Source organism: Pristis pectinata, chromosome 1 (assembly GCF_009764475.1).
Source record: "Pristis pectinata isolate sPriPec2 chromosome 1, sPriPec2.1.pri, whole genome shotgun sequence".
Taxonomy (NCBI): domain Eukaryota; kingdom Metazoa; phylum Chordata; class Chondrichthyes; order Rhinopristiformes; family Pristidae; genus Pristis; species Pristis pectinata.
This window is the reverse complement of record NC_067405.1, coordinates 118,964,454-118,986,438: the sequence shown is the minus strand read 5'-3', so window position 1 is coordinate 118,986,438 and position 21,985 is coordinate 118,964,454. Positions and strand designations below refer to the sequence as shown.

Here is a 21,985-nt window from a genome sequence, read left to right as displayed (position 1 = left end):
GCTCTTTAAAGTTCTTTTTCCATGATCCAGGCTGTCAGATACTCTCGAGTGAAATACCACTTTGTTGCCCAAGATATCCCATCCTCTGCATTGATAGACCTAACACACATTAATAACTGCTTCAGTTTGAACTGCAGCATGACCCCAAGCTTCTAGTCACTTGCCATTTTAATTCCCCATTCCATTATGGCCTTGGAGTCCATAGCTTCCTACTCTACCCCAATGAATCTCAATAGAAACCTCAGCAAATATTGAGTTAATATTCTCCATTTTCTCATTCTGATAACAAGTACTGGCAATGGCTGCAGTAATTCCTGCAAGTTAAGGAATTGTGAGGTTTTGTGTTTGAATAGGGATCCCCTACTGGAACATGGCAGGCAAGGCGCTTCTGAAGTTTACCTGCATTTGATATGCCATATTCCCAAGCTGAGCAATGCTGCCTTCCTGAATTTTTCATATTTTCTATTTCCTGTCTGCTGTCCTCTTATATGCATCTCCCCTTAGCCCAATCTTTTATGTCTTTGTTTTTATTTATTCATTTCTCAGAATCTGAATGTTGCTAGGAAGACCAGCATTTATTGCCCATCCCTCATTAGTGAGTTGTGAGTTGATTTCTTGAAGTGCTGCAGTCTTTCTGGTGAAAGTACTCCCACTAATCTGTTGGGTAGGAACTTCTCAGATTTAAAACAGTAACAATGATTGACCAGCGATATACTTCCAAATGAGAATGGTGTGTGAAATGGAAGGGGAACCTGCAGGTGGTGGTGTTCCTTTGCAATCTGCTGCTCTTGTCCTACTTGCCAGCAGTGGTCATGGATTTGGGAGGTGTGGTCAGAAAGGCCTAGGCAAATAACAGCAGTGTATTTTGTAAATGGTACACACTGCAGCTACTATGCGTCAGGGGTGTACAGAATAAATGTTTAGTCTGGTGAGTAAGGTACTAATTAAGCAGGCTACTCTATTCTGGATGGTGCCGAGCTTCTTGACAGTTGTTGCAGCTGCACCTCTGGGCTAGTGAATAGCACTTCATTAGGTTGTTCATTTGTACCTTGTGAATAATGTAAAGGCTTTGCAGTGTCAGGAGGTGAGTAATTCACCCCAGAATACCCAACCTCTGATCTGTTCTTGAACAACAGCATCAACATGGCTGGTCCAGTTGAATTTCTGGTCAATGGTAACCCCCATGACATTGATGAAAGGGGACTAAGCAACTGTAATGCCACTGAATGTCCAGGCAAGTTGTTAGGTTCTCACTTGACAGTTATTGCCCTGGATTTTTGTAATGCAAATTTTACTTGCCAGTCTATCCAGCAGAAACATCATCCTTGCATCTACCCTGCCAAGCCCAGTTAAGAATTAAAACAAAACACAGAAAATAGTGTATCAGGCAGCATCTGTGGAGAGAGAAACTGACTTGTAATTCAAGGTCCTGAGTGCTGTTTAGAGTCACTGACCTGAAATGTAAACTTGACTTCTCTCTCCACGAGCGCTGCCTAACCAGCTGCATTGTTCCAGCCTTTTCCATTTTTTGTTCAGGTTTCCTGCATATGCAACCTTTTTGCTTCCCATTAGAATTCTGTATGTTTCACAAACACCTCATTCTGAAATCAATATAGAAATGGTCTAGACTTCTTAATCTCTCCTCAAAGTGTAAACTCTCACAACCCAGGAATCGATCTACATCCAGTTCTGTTTCCCCTGGTTAGAATGTCTAGAATCAGGAGTCACAGTCTCAAATAAGGGATCAGATAAGAGAACAGAGATGAAAAGTCTCTTCATCTAAAGGTTGGTGAATCTTTGGAAATTTATACCCAAGAGGGCTGTGGAGGCTGAGTTGCTGAGCATATTCAAGACATTACAACAGAAAATTCATTTCATTCCCTGTAATACATCCTCGGCTCGGGAGACCAGACCAGCCTAGACCAGCACACAATATTCAAGGGCAGCGTGGTTTGGGCGAGCTGTAACTGGCGGCATAGGGAGGGAAGGAGGGAGGGGTTGGAGAGGAATAGGTAGCGACAGGATCGAGACCGGGTGTCGCAGGTCCGCTGCCCGTGACTTTCTCGGGATTCAAAAACAAACGTGTGTCGGTAAAGGACAAGAGTTCGGGTTTGAAAAGGTCGGCAGATGCTGGACGGCGCACGGTGTCCTGCGGGGGTCGGGTGTGGGCCGGGCCACGGCGCCATGTTCACACCCTCACCCAGGCTGCCAGGTTAACTCAGCCGGGGCCCAGGTTAACCGAGGTCTGCCCCCCCCCCGCTGCTCCCATTGAATGCGACAGTGACAACGTCCCACTCGCAGGGGGAGCGGACGACCCCGAGCACACGGTCCCACCAGAGAGCGGGACAACACCACCGACAGCCGCAACCTACCTGCGACACCTGAAGACGCTCCGGATGTTTTGGCCGCACGACAGGAACGCCACGGCACTCCTTTTTACGACAGGAAATAGGTTCGGTTGCCTCACTGCCGTAAATTGTAACCGGCTGTCAAACGAGCGGGGAGGTGTCGCGGTTGACCGCGGAAAGTGATGTGCCGTGGGTTCGGGGCTCTGGTCTCATCCTGCAGAAACCCATTCCGGAGAAGGCTACTTCAGAGCGCTTCTGCAAAGGGAGCCGAAGCGCAGAGTTATGGCCGTCCGGCTTCAACTAGGGCCCCTGATCGAAGGGAACATGATGCCGAGGTAAAGGACAAGTGTCCCCGACTTCAGGTCCTTCAAAGCAAATTTGTCCTGGAAATCTGTTCCGCGCTTATATTTTCCTCCGTAGGTGAGGTTAACGAAGATTTGCGTTTATTCCAGAGGATGGCAGGTATTGTACACATTGTCGAAGGTAAATTACTGAGAAAATTTTTCACAGCAGTAAGGCTTGTCGTTTTGTACAAACACCAGCATCTCATGGTGTTACAACAAATGCGCTTTTCAGGATCATTAAAAGTACGTCGATGAACTTTTGTGATCCTTGTCCATTATTTAATGTACAGAAAACTAAACTTTCAAAAATTAATTTGGAGTTTTTACTGTGGATACTTAACAGCTAGTTGTTTTTGCAGGCAGCTGTAAACTACAAACTCAAGTGAATTATGGATCTGAATGCAGATGCTCTGTAAAACGGTCACCCAATCTGCGTTTGGCTTCTTCATTGTGGAGGAGACCACATTGCAAACACGGAACCCAGTAAATTGTTTGGCAGAAGTGTAAGTGAATCGCTGCTTTACTTGAAAGATTGTTGCGTCTCTGGATATTGGAAAGGGAAGAAGTGAAACGACAGGTGTTGTATCTGTAACCGTTGCATTTGGAAGTGGAAAAGGGAGTGCGGACTAGATAATTGCGAAGGGAGCAATCCCTTCAAAATGCTGAGAAGGAAGAGGAGGGAAGGATACATCTTGTGTTAGAATCTTGTTGGAGCTGTTGTAAATTATGAAGGATGATCAGTAGATTGCAGAGGTTGGTAGAGTGGAAGGTAAGGACGAGGAAACTCTATCTTTATTTTGTCCATCAGGAGGGTGGTTGAGAGCAGAGATGCTGAAATAGATGAGATGTGGCCAAAGGGCTCTGTCCACTGTGTTAGGGTGGAGCCAAAGATGGTCTGGATTGACAGATCCATCACCTGGTCACTGCTTGCAGACTACTCCACTTGGACCACTGCTCCAGCAGTGCCTGCAGCTCAATTAGACCTGAGCGGCTGGCAAGGTTATTGCGCCCAAGGGATTGTGGGGGTGTGGAGGTTGGAAGTGGGTTTGGTAAGTAACCACAAGGCATAAGGATGGGTGCAATTTGGCCCATTACTGTAACATGTAGGGCTTAGAATAATTTTGTTAGGTACAGTATCTTACAGATTCAAAATGCTTAATTCTTTGAGACCAAAGAATTTCAATAATTTGGTTATAATGAATATATTGTTTGCTTATTCTGAGGAATTAATGGTGTGCACTACTTGGTCCTTTCCTTTCTCTCTCATTTTATGTTAGTTTAGTTTTAAAATGGAATAATGAGAAAATTAATGTTAATTAGTAATATGAGATTAGAGACACTATATATGTATCTTTTACCATTAATGCATTTGTAACAATCATTTTTCAATATTTACAAAACCTCTTTCATCAAATGGGCATTGTAAGATTCTCAATTTAATAACATTTATATTTGTATAGAAATGCAGTTTATAATTCAGCAATCAAACTGGTGCTTTTTCACGATAGGGGATAATTTTCTTCAAAACATTGAAGGTTTAGAAAATTGTTTCATATATAAACTCATAATACATTATTAAATATGTACTATGCCCCACTTTTTTTAACAGTGGGATTTTTAAAAATAACTTTTAGGCTTTTACATTCTTTGTGTGTTGGTGGACCAAGTGGGTACTTTATCTGTGATCATCCAATAAACTCTTTGAATTATAGTGTTTCTTGGACTCCATCTCAAATATATCAATCTCATTTCTTATAATTCCTGATAAGCAAATACCATGGTGTTTTGTCTACCATCTCCATCTTATTCCCCTAACAGTGCTTATTCCCCAAGCAGTCACAGAATCTGCATTTTATTCCTGGGTGGCTATTATAGACAGTCCACTGATTGGATGTTACTTTTGCGAATTGAATTCTTAATCCTGTAGAAGAAAATATTAGGAAATACGCTCTTCCTCTTCAATCTCTTTTGATTCATTTGTAATTACACAATCAAGCTGCCACGTGTCCAGATGTCAGTTTGTGGCACTCTAGTTTTTATACTAGTGTTGAAGGCACTCAAGTTTACTTACTATTTAATGTAGAACATAGAACAGTACAGCACAGTATGGGCCCTTCAGCCCACGATGTTGTGCCACCCTTATCCCCATTCAATCTATCCCCCTCTCTACTTCACCTCCCATTACCCTCTATTTTTCTTTCGTCCATATGCCTATCTAATATTCTCTTAAATGACTCTGTTGTATCGGCCCCTACCACCATCCCTGGCAGTGCATTCCAGGTGCCCACCGCTACCTGTGTAAAAAATAAACCTACCTCTGACATCTCCCCGAACTTTCCTCCACGCACCTTAAATGGGTGCTCTAGTATTGGCCATTGCCATCCTGGGGAAAAGATGCTGGCTGTCCATTCTCTCTATGTCTCTCATAATCTTATATACCTCTCTCAAGTCTCCTCTCATCCTCCGTTGCTCCAAAGAGAAAAGCCCTAATTCGCTCAACTTCTCCTCCTAAGACATGCTTTCCAACTCAGGCAGCATTCTTGTAAGTCTCCCCTGCATCCTCTCCAAAGCTTCCACATCCTTCCTATAATGTGGTGACCAGAACTGAACACAATATTCCAAGTGTGGTCTAACAAGAGTCTTATAGAGCTGCAACATTACCTCTCGGCTCTTGAACTCAATCCCCCAGCTAATGAAGGCCAGCACACCATATGCCTTCTTAACTGCCTTATCCACTTCTGAGGCAACTTTAAGGGATACTTGGACCCCAAAATCTCTGTTTCTCCACACTGCTAAGAATCCTGCCATGTACTCTGCCTTCAAGTTAGATCTTCCAAAGTGTATCACTTCACACTTCTCTGGATTAAACTACATCTGCCACTTCTCTGCCCAGCTCTGCACCCTGTCTAAATCCCATTGCAACCTAAGACAACCTTCTGCACTATCTACTACACCACCAACCTTCGTGTCAGCTGCAAACTTATCAACCCATCATTCCACTTCCTCATCCAAGTCATTTATAAAAATCACAAAGAGCAGGGTCCCAGAACAGATCCCTGCGGAACACCACTAGTCACCGACCTACAAGCACCCTCTGCCTTCTGCGGGAAAGCCAATTTCAAATTCACACAGCCAATTTTTCCATGGATCCCATACCTCATGACTTTCTAAATGAGCCTACCATGGGGAACCTTGTCCAATGTCTTGCTAAAATCCATATATACCACATCCACTGCACTACTTCATCAATTTGTCTTGTCACTTCCTCAAAAAAACTCTATTAAGCTCGTGAGACACGACCTGCCCTTCACAAAGCCATGTTGACTATCCTTAATAAGACTATGCTTCTCCAAATGCTCATAAATCCTGTCCCTAAGAATCCTCTCCAATAGTTGGCCCACCACTGACGTAAGACTCACTGGTCTATACTTGAATATTCAGACAAGAAATGCTTTGGGTATGAGGCAATGAATGTGAAGTGTGAAAAATAGAGACACAAGAGAATGCAGGTGCTTGAGTCTGGAGGAATCTGGAGATGGTCGAGCAGCATCTGTGGAACGAATATATTGAGGGTTGTTTCGTGGACTTCAGGCCTGTGTCTAGTGGTGTGCACAGGGGTTGGTGCTTTGAACTTTTGGTGTTTGAAATTTTTATCAACAATTTGGATGTGAATGCACAAGGCATGGTTAGTAAGTTTGTGGATGATAGCAAAATAGCTGGTGTTGTAGATAGTATAGAAGGTTATGAAAAATTACAGGGGATCTTGATCAGCTGGGTATGTGGGCTGAGGATTGGCAAATGGCTTTCAGTCCAGATAAATGTGAAGTATTGCATTTTGGGAGATCAAATCAGGGTAGGACTTGTACAGTGAATGGTAGGGGCCTAGGGAGTGTTAGAGAACAGAGGGACCTAGGAGTGCAAGTGCATAATTGGCTGAAAGTGGCTTAGCAGGTAGACAGGGTGGTGAAAAAGGGGTTTGGCACGCTGGCCTTCATTAGACAGGGCATTGAGTGTAGGAGTTGGGAAGTTATGTTGTAGTTATATAAGACATTGGAGTATTGTGTACAGTTTTGGTCGCTCTGTCATAGGAAAGATGTTATTAAACTAGAAAGAGTGCAGAAAAGATTTACCAGGATGTTGCCTGGACTTGGGGACCTGAGTTACAAGGAGAAGTTGTGTAGATTAGGACTTTATTCCCTAGAACGTAGGAGATTGAGGTGTGACCTAATAGAGCTATATAAGATCACGAGGGGCATAGACAGGGAGAAAGCACATAGTCTTTTTCCCAGGGAGGGAGTTCTAAAACCAAAAGGGTGCAAGTTTAAGATCAGAGATGAGGGATTTAAAAGGGACATCAGGGGCAGCTTCTTCACGCAAAGAGTGGTGCATATTTGGAATGAGCTGCCAGAAATAATGGCTGAGGCAGGCACGTTAGCAACGTTTAAAAGCCATCTCAATAAGTACATGGATAGGAGAGATTCAGAGGCCTAAGGGCCAAACGCAGGCAGATGGGATTAGCTTGCTGGGCAACAATGTCGGCATGGTTGAGTTGGGCTGAAAGGCCTGTTTCTATGATGCAAGACTCTACGATATGGCATTAAGGCAGAAGATGAAATAAAAATAAAAATTGTTATTTTTAAACTTACTATTTTCCTTGTTGAGGGAATAACAAACCACATATAAAATTAGTTTGCTGGACCAGAGTGATTGTAATTCTGTGTTACTGTGACTTGGAAAGCCCAACTGAACCCCATTCAACAAAATTTCGCAATTGGTTTGTGCAGCAAAACTAGTGCATATAAGGTTATAATTCTTCAAATCACTGATTCTGTGCTGATTACATCTAATGACATTGTAAGCATCCACCATATGGAGTAGCAAGCTGTTACTAGTCAACGTTTGGGTTCTTATATTTAATGCTGCATGCACAGATACCACAAATTATTGTTACTTTTACAGAGTAATGACAGTAAATGCTAATTTTTTTTGCTGTACTCACAACCACTAATACAGACCAATACTAAAAGAGTTCTTACTTAAATTTAGGCCATTACTATAAAGCTAACCCAACATTAGTACAATCAATTATATTGAAGTACAGGTGAGAACCTGCGTCCCTTTGCTGCCCTAATCGAGATCAGAAAATATGAATATCTGCTGATGCTGGGATGACATTGATCAATGAAAATACTTGGTTCAGACGGCATTTGCGGAGAGACGAAAACAGAGCTAGCATTTTAAGTCAATAAACTTTCATCAGAACCATATCTGCAATATCGTACTTTTGGATAGGTTGACAAGCCTTCAGTGAATTTCTTAGAAAATGCTGTGGTCTTTCCTACCTTTGGAGGTTGTGACAGAAACATTTTTCCCATGAACCTGTTTGACATCAGGGCTTTAAGGATGACAAAATGTAAATGTACCAGTTATTGCATAGAGAAGTCTTCTCTAGATTCACTTCTTCTCCCTACCATGTAGGATTGAACCAACCCCGGCTCAAGCCTTAGCTGATCGCACTCCAGCTTGACCTGGTGTTCAATAAAAGTTTATTTTCTTTTAATATATATTTTTTTAAGTTTCTTTTTACTTTAATAAGGCACCTTCCAAGTATTGTTTAGTCTGCTGTCATCATTTCAATCTGCCCAAGTTGATCTGTCAATTTTAAATGATATGTCTTCAGACATCTAACTAAAATTTCAGTACTTTTCTGTAGCTGTCTGACTAAATTACTTTTGTTTACATGAGAGCTTCCAAAGCATTGTTGGAGAAATTATTATAACATTCACTATCTTATTAGGCCTGTTTCTATTTTGTTTTAAACACAGAAAAACATGAAGTAATTATTGATCTGTGAAAACTGTCACATTCAGCTTTTTTGTGACAAACGTGAACTGGTTCTTCTATTATCTTTCATAAAACAGGACCAAGGACCAATGCAGTTCACGTTCTTGTTTTGTTGATCTCAGCCGTTACTTTTGTGAGCAAGGTTTATATGTGATGTGGTGGAATAAAAGAATCTATCACAAGAATATGTACTTGGGTCAACCAGAGAAGTATTTATTGACCTGCAGGAGAGTGAGGGCCCAATAACCTAGTAGATGCAGTCCACACACATTCTTTAATTGTATAAAGCAGGCATTTTTGTTCAAGTCTTCGGGATGAACTACAATGATTCTACCAAAGTATGGAGATTCAATTATCACCCCTTAATTAATGAAAAGCAAGAAGTTACATGATCAGCCACTTCTGACTTTGCTCTCCCTATGTGACCCCTGCATATCTTGGAGATCCTGTATATGGTCATTGTCTGATCTAAACATAAACATTGTTCCAATTCAATCAATGTTCTCTCAATAGGCTGTTATCACTAGCAATATTTCCCCAGGGATCAGCGATGCTCAGCAGGCCCATCAACACTTCCTGCATCCCTGAGGGTCTGCATGGCTGACTCCTGTTCTAATTTCTTATCTACATGGAATAGTTCTTGAGTTCCTGCTGTTGGCAAATAATTAACTACAGTGAACTTGAACATCTCGACGTGGGAGAACCTCATCTTAATTTCTGGTATCCAAAAAGCTGTCAGATCCCAGACAATCATTCATTAAAAGTGAATTTTGACTTTGGTGGCTTTAAACAGCCTGAGATGTTTGAATCTCTCTACAGTTTTAAGAGAAATGATAATAATTTGTACTTGATTTAAGTAATCTTTTAGATTTCAGACTTTCAGCCTCCAAAGGACTCACATTTTGACTGGGTTGGCCCTCCGGATAGGTTTTCAAACCTAAGATGTGTGAAGTTTTACATTCCAAAGAATGAATCCAAGCTAGAACAGCAGCTGAGAAAATTAAGAACAGATACACAGAATTGGAACCAGAAATTTTGGTCAAATCAGAACATAACTTTCAACAAGGTGAGTATTGCAAGTTGTTTACACTTATTTTCATTTGAAATACTGTATGCTCTTAACATTCAAGTTTTGCCTGATTTGTTTTTGAGACTACAAAATATAACCAGCTTTTGTATTGCAAATTGTAAGATACAATTATGTCAGAATTGTGAATGTGTAATGTGGTGGTACCCTTTAACTTTAACTTCTTGTCATCCTGTGATACAGAGGATGATGATGAAAAACACTATGATGCTGGAGGAACTCAGCAGGCTAGGCAGCATCCATGGAGAAAAGCAGGCGGTCAACATTTCAGGTCAGAACCCTTCTTCAGGACAAGGGTCCTAACCTGAAACGTTGACCACCCGCTTTTCTCCACGGATGCTGCCTGGCCTGCTGAGTTCCTCCAGCATCAAAGTGGTTTTCCTCTAGATTCCAGCATCTGCAGTCCTTTGTTTCTCTATACAGGATGAAGCTTTTACTTTTATAATTTTTCATAGATTTCATACAATTCTTCATTCATTTGACAATCTCTGAAATAAGGTGATTAGTCAGACTTGCAAGATTTGGGAATCTTGCACGAGAGTAGTGCCAGTATAAACGCCACTCTGCTCTGCTGCTGGATGCAGAAGGAAGCCTTTTGGCCCACTGGGTCCCTGCCGGCTCCCAGGGAGCAATCTTTCTATACTTCTCTGTGCCCCTGCCTCACACATGGCTCCCTCACACATGCGCATCAATTCCCCTTTGATTCTTTTTCTCATTAACTTACACAAAAGGACAAATTACAGTAGCCCATTAATCACGTCTTTGGGATGTGGGAGGAAACTGGAGCACCTAGAGGAAATCCACATGGTCATGGAGAGAAGGAGCAAACTTCACACAATTAACACCTGAGGTCAGGATTGAATGGGGTCCCTGGAACTGAGGCAGCAGCAATAATTGCTGCACCACCGTGCCACCCTATCTTGCCGGGATTCCTCAGTATTATGCTGGAGAATTTACCTCTCCAATGCTTTCTCACATAAAACCTAATGTAGGTTCAGAAGCCTATTCATTTCAATGGGGATTCTCAGTCGAGAGATTAGGAGGGAAAAGGTATTTTTGTATTTCAGTTAACTAAATTTCTTTAATTTACAAAAACTTTATATTTTTAAATGTCTCTGAATATCAGAGATGTGTAACTGTAAAAGAGACTTAAAGGTTTTGACAGGAATCAGCTTCACTCTCAGCTCCGTCCAGAGATGCAAGTAATGTGGCAAAGTATAAAACAAAGTGGCCACAGTAGCTGTAAAAATGGGTAAAGTGCAATAGAACATGCTCATGACCAGACAAAATTTAAATTTTGCCTCATTCAAAGTCTGTCAGGGCATTCTGGAGGTAGGCCTAGCAATGACTCACCAGCTGCCTCTTGGTCAGTTCAAACATCCCTTTGCATCGTACCAAGATATGTGTGGGCAGATGGGGACCATGAATGGCGAGTCTGGGGAATGGGATGGTTTTGACACAATCAGCCCAATACATTTGTACTCAAGTCCTCTTCCAATAAAGGCCAACTTTCTATACCTGAATGTTAACTTCAGTGTTCTGTGTACAGGGACACCCAGGTCCATTTAAGCACCAATACCTTTCAATCTTTCACCATTTAATAAAATACTCTGCCTTCATTTGTGAGGAAGAGTTGCTGACCTGAAATGTTGACTAATTTTTCTTTTCGCAGACATGACATGGTTGGCTGAGTTCTTCCAGCATTTCTGTTTTTTGTTTTGGATTCTAGCATCTGCAGTTTTATTTGTTCTCCACCTTTCTATATTTCCTACCGAAGCAGATGATTTTGCATTTTTCCACGTTAAATATAACCTGTCTATGTCACCATATTTTCTCTTTTCTTCCTCTTCACAGTCTACCCAGCTACCTAGCTTTGTGTCATTAGTGAATCGTATAAAAGCCAGACTGGGTAGGGTCAGCAAATGAAAGAATATTCATTAGCTGGAGATTTTTACAACAGCGCTCGTATTTTCATGTTCATCATTACTGCCATTAACTTTCAGTTCTAAACATAGTTAAGTCACTAAATTTAAATTTCCCCACTACCATGGTAGCACTTAAAGCTGCTTCTGGATGTTAAGTTCAGGTCTTTGGAATACCATTCCAGAAACTAAATCACCATGTTACTTGGTATGTCATTAATTCAGATGCTGACTGCAGTTTGTTTAGAAAGAAAAACTTAAAAGAGAAAGTACAAATAACCTTTATTATTAAACTCCAGAAGCAAAAAGTACCTCACTGGTTGTAATTTCCATATCTAAAAATGACCCATTTATTCCTACTTTCATGTTTACTGTCCATTAATCAATTTTCAGTCCATGCCAGTAAATTACACACAATACACATGCTCTAACTTTGTTTATTGATCTTTTGTGTGGGACCATATCAAAGGCTTTCTGCAAGTCCAAATACACCACTTAATCTAAGTGATGGAAACAATCAGTAAATCAGACAGCATTCTGTGGAAAAAGAAACAGAAGTAACAATGATCCTTGACCAGAACTGGTAAAGTGAGAAAACAAGAATGCCTCAAATTACAGAGAGCAGGATGGCTGGCTGGGTGGAGAGAACAAAAAGAATGTCTGAGGTGGGGTTGTCCAGATGAGACAATTCTTTCAGAGCCATCTAGTTAATGGCTGAATGAAGGCAATTAAAGGAAGAATGCACAACAAAAGAACTGAGATACGAATCATTGCATTTGCTGGAAATTTGACACCAAAGAATGCTGGAAATACCCAACAGATCAGGCAGCATCTATGGAGAAGAAAACACTGAGTTAAGTTTATGACCTTGCATTAGAACGGACCTCCCAATTCTAATCATAGAATCATAGAAAGTACAGCGCAATACAGGCCCTTCGGCCCACAATGTTGTGCCGACGTTTAAGCCTCGCCTAAAAGCTATCTAACCCCTTTCCCCCCCACATATCCCTCTATTTTAAATTCCTGCATATGCTTATCTAGCAACCTCTTGAATTTGACCAATGTACCTGCCTCCACCACCGCCCCAGGCAGCGCATTCCATGCCCCAACCACTCTCTGATATCTCCCTTGAGCTTCCCACCCATTACTTTAAAGTAATGGGTGGGAAGCTCATGCCCTCTTGTATTGAACATTGGTGCCCTGGGAAAGAGGCGCTGGCTGTCTATCTATTCCTCTTAATATTTTGTATACCTCTATCATGTCTCCTCTCATCCTCCTTCTCTCCAAAGAGTAAAGCCCTAGCTCCCTTAGTCTCTCCTCATAATGCATACTCTCTAAACCAGGCAGCATCCTGGTAAATCTCCTCTGCACCCTTTCCAACGCTTCCACATCCTTCCTGTAATGGGGTGACCAGAACTGGACACAGTACTCCAAGTGTGGTCTAACCAGAGTTTTGTAGAGCTGCATCGTTACCTCGCAGCTCTTAAACTCAATCCCCCGACTTACGAAAGCTAACATCCCATAAGCTTTCTTAACTACCCTATCCACCTGTGAGGCAACTTTCAGTGATCCGTGGATATGAACCCCCAGATCCCTCTGCTCCTCCACACTACCCAGAATCCTGCCATTAACCTTGGAGTTTGTCCTTCCAAAGTGTACCACCTCACACTTCTCTGGATTGAACTCCACCTGCCACCTCTCAGCCCAGCTCTGCGTCCTATCAATGTCCCTTTGCAATCTTTGACAGTCCTCCACACTATCCACACCACCAACCTTTGTGTTGTTTGCAAACTTGCCAACCCACCCTTGTATCCCCTCATCCAGGTCATTAATAAAAATCACGAAAAGTAGAGGTCCCAGAACCAATCCTTGTGGGACACCGCTAGTCACAGCCCTCCAATATGAATGCACTCCCTCCACCACAGCCCTCTGCTTTCTCAATTCTGAATCCACATGGCCAAGCCTCCCTGGATCCCATGCCCTCTGACCTTCTGAAGAAGCCTACCATGTGGAACATTGTCAAATGCCTTACTAAAATCCGTGGAGACCACATCTACTGCACTACCCTCATCAATCTTCCTGGTCACCTCCTCAAAGAACCCTATCAGGCTTGTGATCTGCCCTTCACAAAGCAATGCTGGCTGTCCCTGATCATACCATGATTCTCTAAATGTCCATAGATCCTATCTCTAAGGATCTTTTCCAACAGCTTGCCCACCACAGATGTAAGGGTCACTGGTCTATAATTCCCTGGACTATCCCCACTACCTTTTTTGAATAAGGGGACAACATTCGCCACCCTCAAATCCTTCGGTACCATTCCCATGGACAACGAGGACTCAAAGACCCTAGCCAACAGTTCAGAAATCTCCTCCCTCGCCTCGCAGAGCAGCCTGGGGATTATCCCAGGGACTTATCTGTCCTAATATTTTCTAACAGCTCCAACACATCCTCCCTCTTGATATCTAAATGCTCCAGAACATTAACCTTACCAACACTGTCCTCAGCATCATCAAGGCCCCTCTCCTTGATGAGTACTGAAGAGAAGTATTCATTGAGGACCTCACCCACTTCCACAGCTTCCAGGCACATCTTCCCACCTTTGTCTCTAATCGGTTCTACCTTCACTCTCGTCATCCTTCTGCCCTTCACATAAGTGAAAAAAGCCTTGGGATTTTCCTTAACCGTACTCGCCAAGGCCTCTTCATGTCCCCTTCTTGCTCTCCTCAGCCCCTTCTTAAGTTCCTTGCTACCCTATATTCCTCATGAGTCCTATCTGATCCTTGCTTCCTAAACCTTATGTATGCTGCCGCCTTCTTCCTAACTAGTTGTTCCACCTCTCTTGTCACCCATGGTCCTTCCCCCTGCCATTCCTTCTCTGCCTACTGGGACAAATTTATCCCTAACCTCCTGCAAGAGATCCCTGAACAACGACCACATCTCCATAGTACATTTCCCTTCAAAAACGTCATCCCAATTCACACTCGCAAGTTCTAGCCTTATAGCCTCATAATTTGCCCTTCCCCAATTAAATTCATACAGGAAAAGCTGGTTATCCAACACTATTCAATTCAGTATTGAGTCCTGAAGGCTGCAACATGCCTGGACAAAAGATGAGATGCTGTTCCTTGACCTCACTTGGGCTTCATTGGAACAGTGTAGGAAGCTAAAGACAGGGAGGTCAAGGTGGAGTGGGGATGGAGAAGTAAAGTGACAGGCGACTGGCTGGAAGCTCACTGACCAAAGGAAGCCTATATTTGGCTCCACCAATGTAGAAGAGTCCACATTGTGAGCACCAAATGCAAGACACAAGATTGGAAGTCCAAATCAACCATTGCTTTATCAGTACAGACTGCTGGTGAGAAGGGGCAGGTTTCCTTCAGTTGTGTGGGAAATTGCCATGAGAAGGAGAGTGATTAGTGGAGATCGAATAGTGGATCAGGGAATTGTGAAGGGAACTTTAAGGCTCTCACTTGCATGGGGCAAACTCTCCTCCAAGTAAACTTACTTTGGCTAAGGTCATGTTATTTACATTGTCATAATTTAATGTTTCAGATTCAGTGACTGCATGGAAAATGTCTGGACTATTTGTCTTTTCAAACTACAGAATCTACAGAACAACAATTCACTTAATCTGCCCCTCGCTGTAATGACAGATGACAACTACCTATGATTATGTATTGAACACCATCTATGTGTCTGTTCTAATGCCAACTTTTTCTGTGTTCAAATATTTTGAATAGATCTTTGCAGCACAATTTTCTTTAAGTTTCATGGCCTTTCCGTTATTGTTTTGTGCCTTGGTATTCAAGCTTAATGGATTTAATGACCACTTGAAATTAGGAGCATATCTCTTGCAACATATCAATGACTGTTGGTAGCAATTGTTGCGATATGTTTTTTTTCTCAGCATTCACAGTTTTAATCAGAGAATTGTCCAGATGCTTCATTTTCAAATGGTAAAGCATTGAACTGGTCATTTTGTAAAAGGCCAATCTTCAATTGCATAATTTACACATTTTGCTTGCTTTCTCAAAATATTTCTACACCTTGCTTCGTTTTGCTCTTTTCCATAACACCGTTGATTTTATATTTTTCATTACAAATCTAGTTCAATTTTAACATAGCAGCAAACCTGTTTGGCCTTTCTTCCCTGCTTCACACCGACTGAGTACCATGCACAGTAACACACGGCCTCCATTGCCATCACTATTGAACCAAAACACATGATACCTGGGATTAAAATCTGCCCATTTAATGTTCTGTTGCAACCAATAGAAAATTGCTTGACAGCCAAAAACCTTTAAGATAGTATATGAACTAAATGTGCTTGAATATTAAATTAGCACTCAGTGCTAATTATTTAGAGTAGATGAACCCCCCCCACCCCATTGCATGTAATCAAGATTGTGAAAGAGAAAGAGAGAGGGCTAGAAGGTGTCGGCGCATAGGCGGAAGAGAAAGAGAGAGGGCCAGAAGTGGAAGAGAGAGAGAGGGCCAGAAGAGAAAGAAAAAGAGGGCCAAAAGCAGAAGAGAAATACATCCCCCTGCATGTAACATTGTGGGGCATTACTGTTAAATTCAAAGATGCACAGTAGCGTAGCGGTTAGCGCGACGCTATTACAGTGCCAGCGATCGGGGTTCAATTCCCGTCGCCGTCTGTAAGGAGTTTGTACGTTCTCCCATGTCTGCGTGGGTTTCTGCTGGGTGCTCTGGTTTCCTCCCACATTCTAAAGACGTACGGGTAGGTTAATTTGGGGTTTAAAATGGGCGGCGCAGACTCGTTGGGCTGGAAGGGCCTGTTACCACGCTGTAAATAAAATTTAAAAAAAAATTTTAAAAAATTAAAATTGTTAGAGAATAATATCGAACGTGTGTCCAGTTTCTTATGTAAAGTATAATGCATTAATTTTAAGGAAAAAGAAGAGTTTATACACTCCCACTTGAAAGCGAAGGGATTGGGATTAAGAGATGAAGAAGGTGAGTAAATTATTTTCATTGAATTTTGATTTCATATCTTGAAGGTCAAATTGTAAAAGACATTTTATAGATCAACAAGGTTGTGCGGAAATTCTGTTTTGGAAATTCATGGATATATTTTAGAACTGGTAACTTGGAAACTATGCTCGCTTGGATAGTCTGCATCCATTGGTTTGAGAGATTTATGCCTAAAACGTATCCTTTATTGTTGCCATATCATGTCTTAAAATTGTGTTAGGTTTGTTTCTATTTTATGTGGAAATTCCACTGTGGAGGGAAATGTGCGTGGAACATTGTGACATCATTTAAGGTAATGTACAATGTTAAAGACTTAATGGTTCATTTCAGCAAATAGAGAGTGAACCACTTTAGCCTATCAAATTTGTAAACCTCTATTTTTTAAGGAAATGTGCAGATTATTTAAATTGATATTGAGAGTTCAGGTACAAACCCAATTTTTGCATTCACTTGGAAATTTAATGGGGTGTAGCTGCTCTTATTGGATAATCTTTTGGGTAGTAATACATTAGATACACCATATTGGTGTTGTAGAGGATGAACTGGCATCCATTTTGTTTTTTGGTATTGGTATTGGTTTATTATTGTCAATTGTACCGAGGTATGGTGAAAAACTTGTCTTGCATACTGATCGTACAGGTCAATTCATTACACAGTGCAGTTACATTGTGTTAGTACAGAGTGCATTGAGATAGTATAGGTAAAAACAATAAAGTGTCACAGAGTAAAGTGTCACAGCTACAGGGGAAGTGCAGGCAGGTAGACAATAAGCAGCAAGGTCACAACAAGGTAGATTGTGAGGTCAGAGTCCATTTTATCATATAAGGGAACCATTCAATAGTCTTATCACAGTGGGGTAGAAGCTGTCCTCAGGCTCCTGTGTCTTCTACCCGATGATAGGGTTAACCTCAATTACATTTTTTACTTTCTGTAACCTTGCATAACACCTGAAGTATTAACCTTTAACAATTGATTGTATTTTTTGAATGTTATATTTTTTGACATTTCTTTTTATATAATTTACACTTCCCATATTTATTGCAAATCTCTCAAACGTTATTTTGCGGAATGCTATTAGTTGTACAGGACCATCTTTACTGACACTTCAGTGATTATAAATATATTGCTTTTGTTTTTATCCAACAGAGCTATTTTATTGCACTACTCAGCATCAGGAATGTTAGCATGTCAATTGGGAATTTTGGACACCATTGCGTATTTTATCACCAATGTCATATTATGTTTGAGCTTTTCTGTACAAATCAATTTCTTCTTTACAAGGGATTTATGCAGGGAATAAATGAAATGTATCATTTAACTTAAATGCTCCGGTTATAACAATTCATCATAACTCTATAAGAATTTGTGGTTAAGTTTTAAGACTGTATATGCCATCCTTTTCCTAGTGTGACTTAAGACTTTACAGAACAGACTACTGTTCGCATTTTCAATAATAATATGGAAAATTTACCTTATGAGTACTTTGTACCACAGGGCAAGAAGAACATGGTTGCATATTATAGCACAAGAATACTATCTGGTCCATCACATCTTTGCCAGCTGTGCAACTGGAGCTATGTGACCCCATTTCTCCACCCTTTCCTCATATCCATATATATTCCTCCTTCCTAAAGTTGTTTAATTGATGTTAGCTTTTTGTGTTTTAATTTTCAATGATAATACCAGTTCCATTAAGGGTTCATAATTTTCTATCAGATGAGATGCCAATGCATTTTGAGGAATAATAGTACTTTTCCAATAAAAAAAAGAGTAGAACTGCTAAAAGTAAGCTAAGCCACATCAGTCTTGATCCTGGTTAGGGAACCTCCAGTTTGAGTCAAGGCATCTAAAATGTTGAGGAATTTGCAAACAATTTATACAACAACTATAATTTAACTTTTACAAGAATCTAAATATAACGGTAAAACTTGTATGTACAAGTGAGATGCATTCTTACTATAGAATCTGGTTAAACATGGGTGTAAAGTTCAAAGTAGAGTTTATTGTCATATGCACAAGTACATGCATGCACAGGTGCAATGAAAAACTTACTCGCAGCAGCATCATAGGCACAGCATCATATAAGCAGCATTCACAAGGAAAGCATAAATTAAACATAAATTATACACAATTTTTACAAGAAAGAACACAATTAGAACAAAAGAAGTCCATTTTAGTGCAAAGTGATCAAAGTGGTCAGTGTTGATAAACTGTAGTGTTTTGGGTTTTGCAAGTTGGTTCGAGAACCAAATGGTTGAAGGGAAATAGCTGTACTTGAACCTGGTGCTGTGGAACTCTAGGCTTCTGTACCTCCTGCTCAGTGGTATCTGTGAAAAGATGGCACGGCCTGGATGGTGGGGATCTTTGATGATAGATGTTGCCGCCTTGAGACAGCGTCTCCTGTAGACACTACCAGTGATGGGCAGGGATGTGCCCATGATGTATTAGGCAGAGTCCACTACTCTCTGCAGCTTCTTACGTTCCTGTGCATTCAAATTGCTGAAGCAGACCATGATGCAACCAATTTTATTAATAATAATGTGCTAACAAAATGGCTTTGAGAAATTCAACTGTGTTTGACAGCTGACAATATTGTTTTTAATGGAATGATTCCTTTGGGGAAAAAATTGGTATTTTATTGTTTCTAACTGAGGAATTTCATTGTCCTAATACCTAAAATGGTACCAAAGTTAATTGAATGTTTCTTATTTCTTTGTACATTTTTATGCATGTGCTTAAAAATTTGTTAACTTAGACTAAATGATGAAAGGAATGGTGTTATGCTTCTAGAATCTACTGGGTGACCTTGAAGCATAAGACAATACATTTAATAACATCTAAACTTAAAATCTGATCTCTTACATGGATTGAATTTGCCATATTACATTTTCAGGGAGGAAAAACATTTTGACTGCAGAAGAGATGGCTGAATTTTATAAGGCATTTCTTAATACAAATTATGAAAAACATGTGAACTACAACAAGTAAGTAAATCTATTTATCAATGTTGAGTTAGTGTAAAGAGTGTATAAGTAATTTAGAAAGAGGAATGAAAATAAATTGACAGCAACTGTATTAAGGCACAAGTTCTTCCAGGACATAATGAACAAAGTCACTGTAACTCTTTAGTCATTATAATTGTGTGTTTCCAAAGAAGTAAATAAAAGATGGCCTGTAGTTTCCCTTCTTCACCACTTATCTGCCATTGAGACCTCCCCTTAAATCTGCCAGCCTTAAGGAAGTTGCTTGGGTGGAGTATTTCCGCAGTATTGTGGTGTTACTTTTCGAAGTAAAGGTTAAAACAATCAATGATTTGTGAAAACGCCCTTGGCCTCTTCTGTGTAGAGGCCCCACCTAAAGAAAATTCTGAAGAGGTGAATAATAGGCATTTGAAAACAAATACAGATAAAGAAAAGTAGATTTAAAATTAGAAATTATCTTCAGAAATCTTGACTTTAACCTTTCTGCAAATTAAAATATTTTAAAACTGGAAAGCAGAAAGCAATTACTCCAAACAATATGATAAACTGTTTTGCTCCAATGTATACAACCAGAATTAAGTGTAATTTAACTTTGAACTATGTTGAATGCTGTTGGATTTAAAATAATATTGTTTTCCCATCTTCCTCCGATAAGGGAATGGTACAGACGTAATTTTACTATCACGTGGTTAATGGGTCGAGCAGTATTGCAAAATGCTTGGAGAAGACTGAGACGGAGGAAGGAAGTCAAACAATGAAGATCCTGTTCTGGAAGTTTGAGCATTTTAGAGATGGAATTTAACCGTGCTGTGAAAGTACTTGGGTATTGGTGATATGCTAATGTCTCTCAGTGAAGGATTCTTAAAATGCAGTTGTGATCAAAATATACTATAATTTTTGTTAGATAAATATGTTTTATCTACATTGCATTCTACATGTGTTTTTCTTGTATTTTACCACAGTACAATACCTGATTGCATAGGCTTAGAAATTGAAGACCTTTAAACTAATTAAATAGCAATTAGAAATCACTTGAATGAAAAATGGAACAAACCTGCCACAATATACAACCAGCAAATGAAGCTGCAGAAATCCATTTGCTGTGATTTTTGTAACTTTAATTTCCTGAGTGAGGTTAAGAGGAAAGAAAGCATATTCACCACATTTATCACAAGGAAAGGATGATATTACATTTATATAATCTGTCTCACATCCTCTGCATGTCCCAGAACATGTCAAATCATGCAGGATAATGATTACTTGTAAAGTGTGTAGGCAGAAAACTGTTGTGTATTAAAACTTGGTAGTTTATGAGCAGTTAGATCTCGTAAAAAGATAAATGACCAATTAATTTGTGTTTTGTTGTTTGAAGTATAAATGATGACCTGAATACCATGAGAACCTCCATACTTAAATAAGTGGTAAGGAATTTTATAAATCAAACAACCATTTTTATGTTGTTAGTTGCAACATGTGTCAATCTATTTTCTCTTAATGGCGATCTCACCCATATATATTTGAATTACTTATCAAAGTTATCAGTTACCTTTTAATGATAAATCACAACCAACATCAATATCAAAAATTGAACTTTAATTCTTAATATTGCTAGTGCAGTGTTTAATATTTCAATGTTCCAAATCAGTACTTGACCTAAATCCCAATCATGCAGGCAATAGGTAACATCTTTTAGGTGGCTTAATTGTTAAATTCAAAAACATATTTAGCACCCAATTTACCCAAAAGAATAAGATTTAATCTTTTAAAAGTTAAAACTTATTGCTGACAGCAGCTTGAGACACAGAGCTGCACTGGTGATTTAGTGTTTAAAGATTAACTGCTGATGTCTGTACTAGTGAGTTAGGATGTACTTACTGTACTTTGTGTAGTTTCTATTGTACATATTAAGACTGAAAAGTTTGTCTCTTAACCTGATTTGCCAGATTGAATATTTCCCCTGCCAATAATGAAATATGTCAGTAGGGGGCAACAAATTCTACCAGATGACATGAAGAAAGCCATTCCATTCATGCAAGACATATATTTAGTGTTAACTATGTCTTTTGCACCAGAAGGCTGCATTTAAAAATACTCTGCATGGTTTTATATAAATTGAAACTGTATTTGGTCTTAGTTTGTTTACAGTTCAACTGATTATTACACAAGTCTTAAGGGAGAGTAAATGTTTAAACCTGGACAAATGAGAAGAATCTAAAATGGCCTTGGTGTATTATTTTTTCAACATCAAAAATAATGATGAGCATTTAAATTGATTTCTCTGTTTTATCACTTGGCAGGACATTATTCCCCTTGAGCCATCTCAGGCAAATATAAAGACAAGATAGGTCAAGTATCATTATTGATGTTGCAAACTATTAATGATGTATGATGAAACTGCATGTCCCCAAATTATTCTTTAGCAAGCATTGTATTTATAAAATGTTGCTTTCTTATTAATTAT

At 40.0% G+C, this 21,985-nt stretch overlaps 2 protein-coding genes across 4 annotated transcripts in view; one reads left to right on the top strand and one right to left on the bottom strand.

The window, feature by feature from the left end:
• The window catches only part of bag5 (BCL2 associated athanogene 5), a 16,069-nt gene extending 13,562 nt beyond the window's left edge, over nucleotides 1-2,507 (bottom strand). The window contains exons 1-2 of one of the 3 annotated variants that reach the window (XM_052026170.1): nucleotides 2,373-2,425; nucleotides 1,455-1,601 (exon numbers count right to left, since the gene is read on the bottom strand). The gene's annotated coding sequence lies outside the window, so the exon portion shown is untranslated. Of the gene's footprint in view, nucleotides 1-1,454; nucleotides 1,602-2,372 lie in introns of all 3 variants that reach the window. The other 2 variants (XM_052026160.1, XM_052026179.1) reach the window with 2 other exon arrangements.
• LOC127575953 (cytochrome c oxidase assembly factor 8) lies at nucleotides 2,444-21,985 on the top strand. Its single transcript, XM_052026228.1, has 5 exons — nucleotides 2,444-2,683; nucleotides 9,405-9,602; nucleotides 16,462-16,525; nucleotides 19,437-19,527; nucleotides 20,180-21,985. Exons 1-5 carry the CDS (start codon nucleotides 2,531-2,533, stop codon nucleotides 20,280-20,282), a joined length of 609 nt encoding a protein of 202 aa, XP_051882188.1. The 5' UTR covers nucleotides 2,444-2,530; the 3' UTR covers nucleotides 20,283-21,985.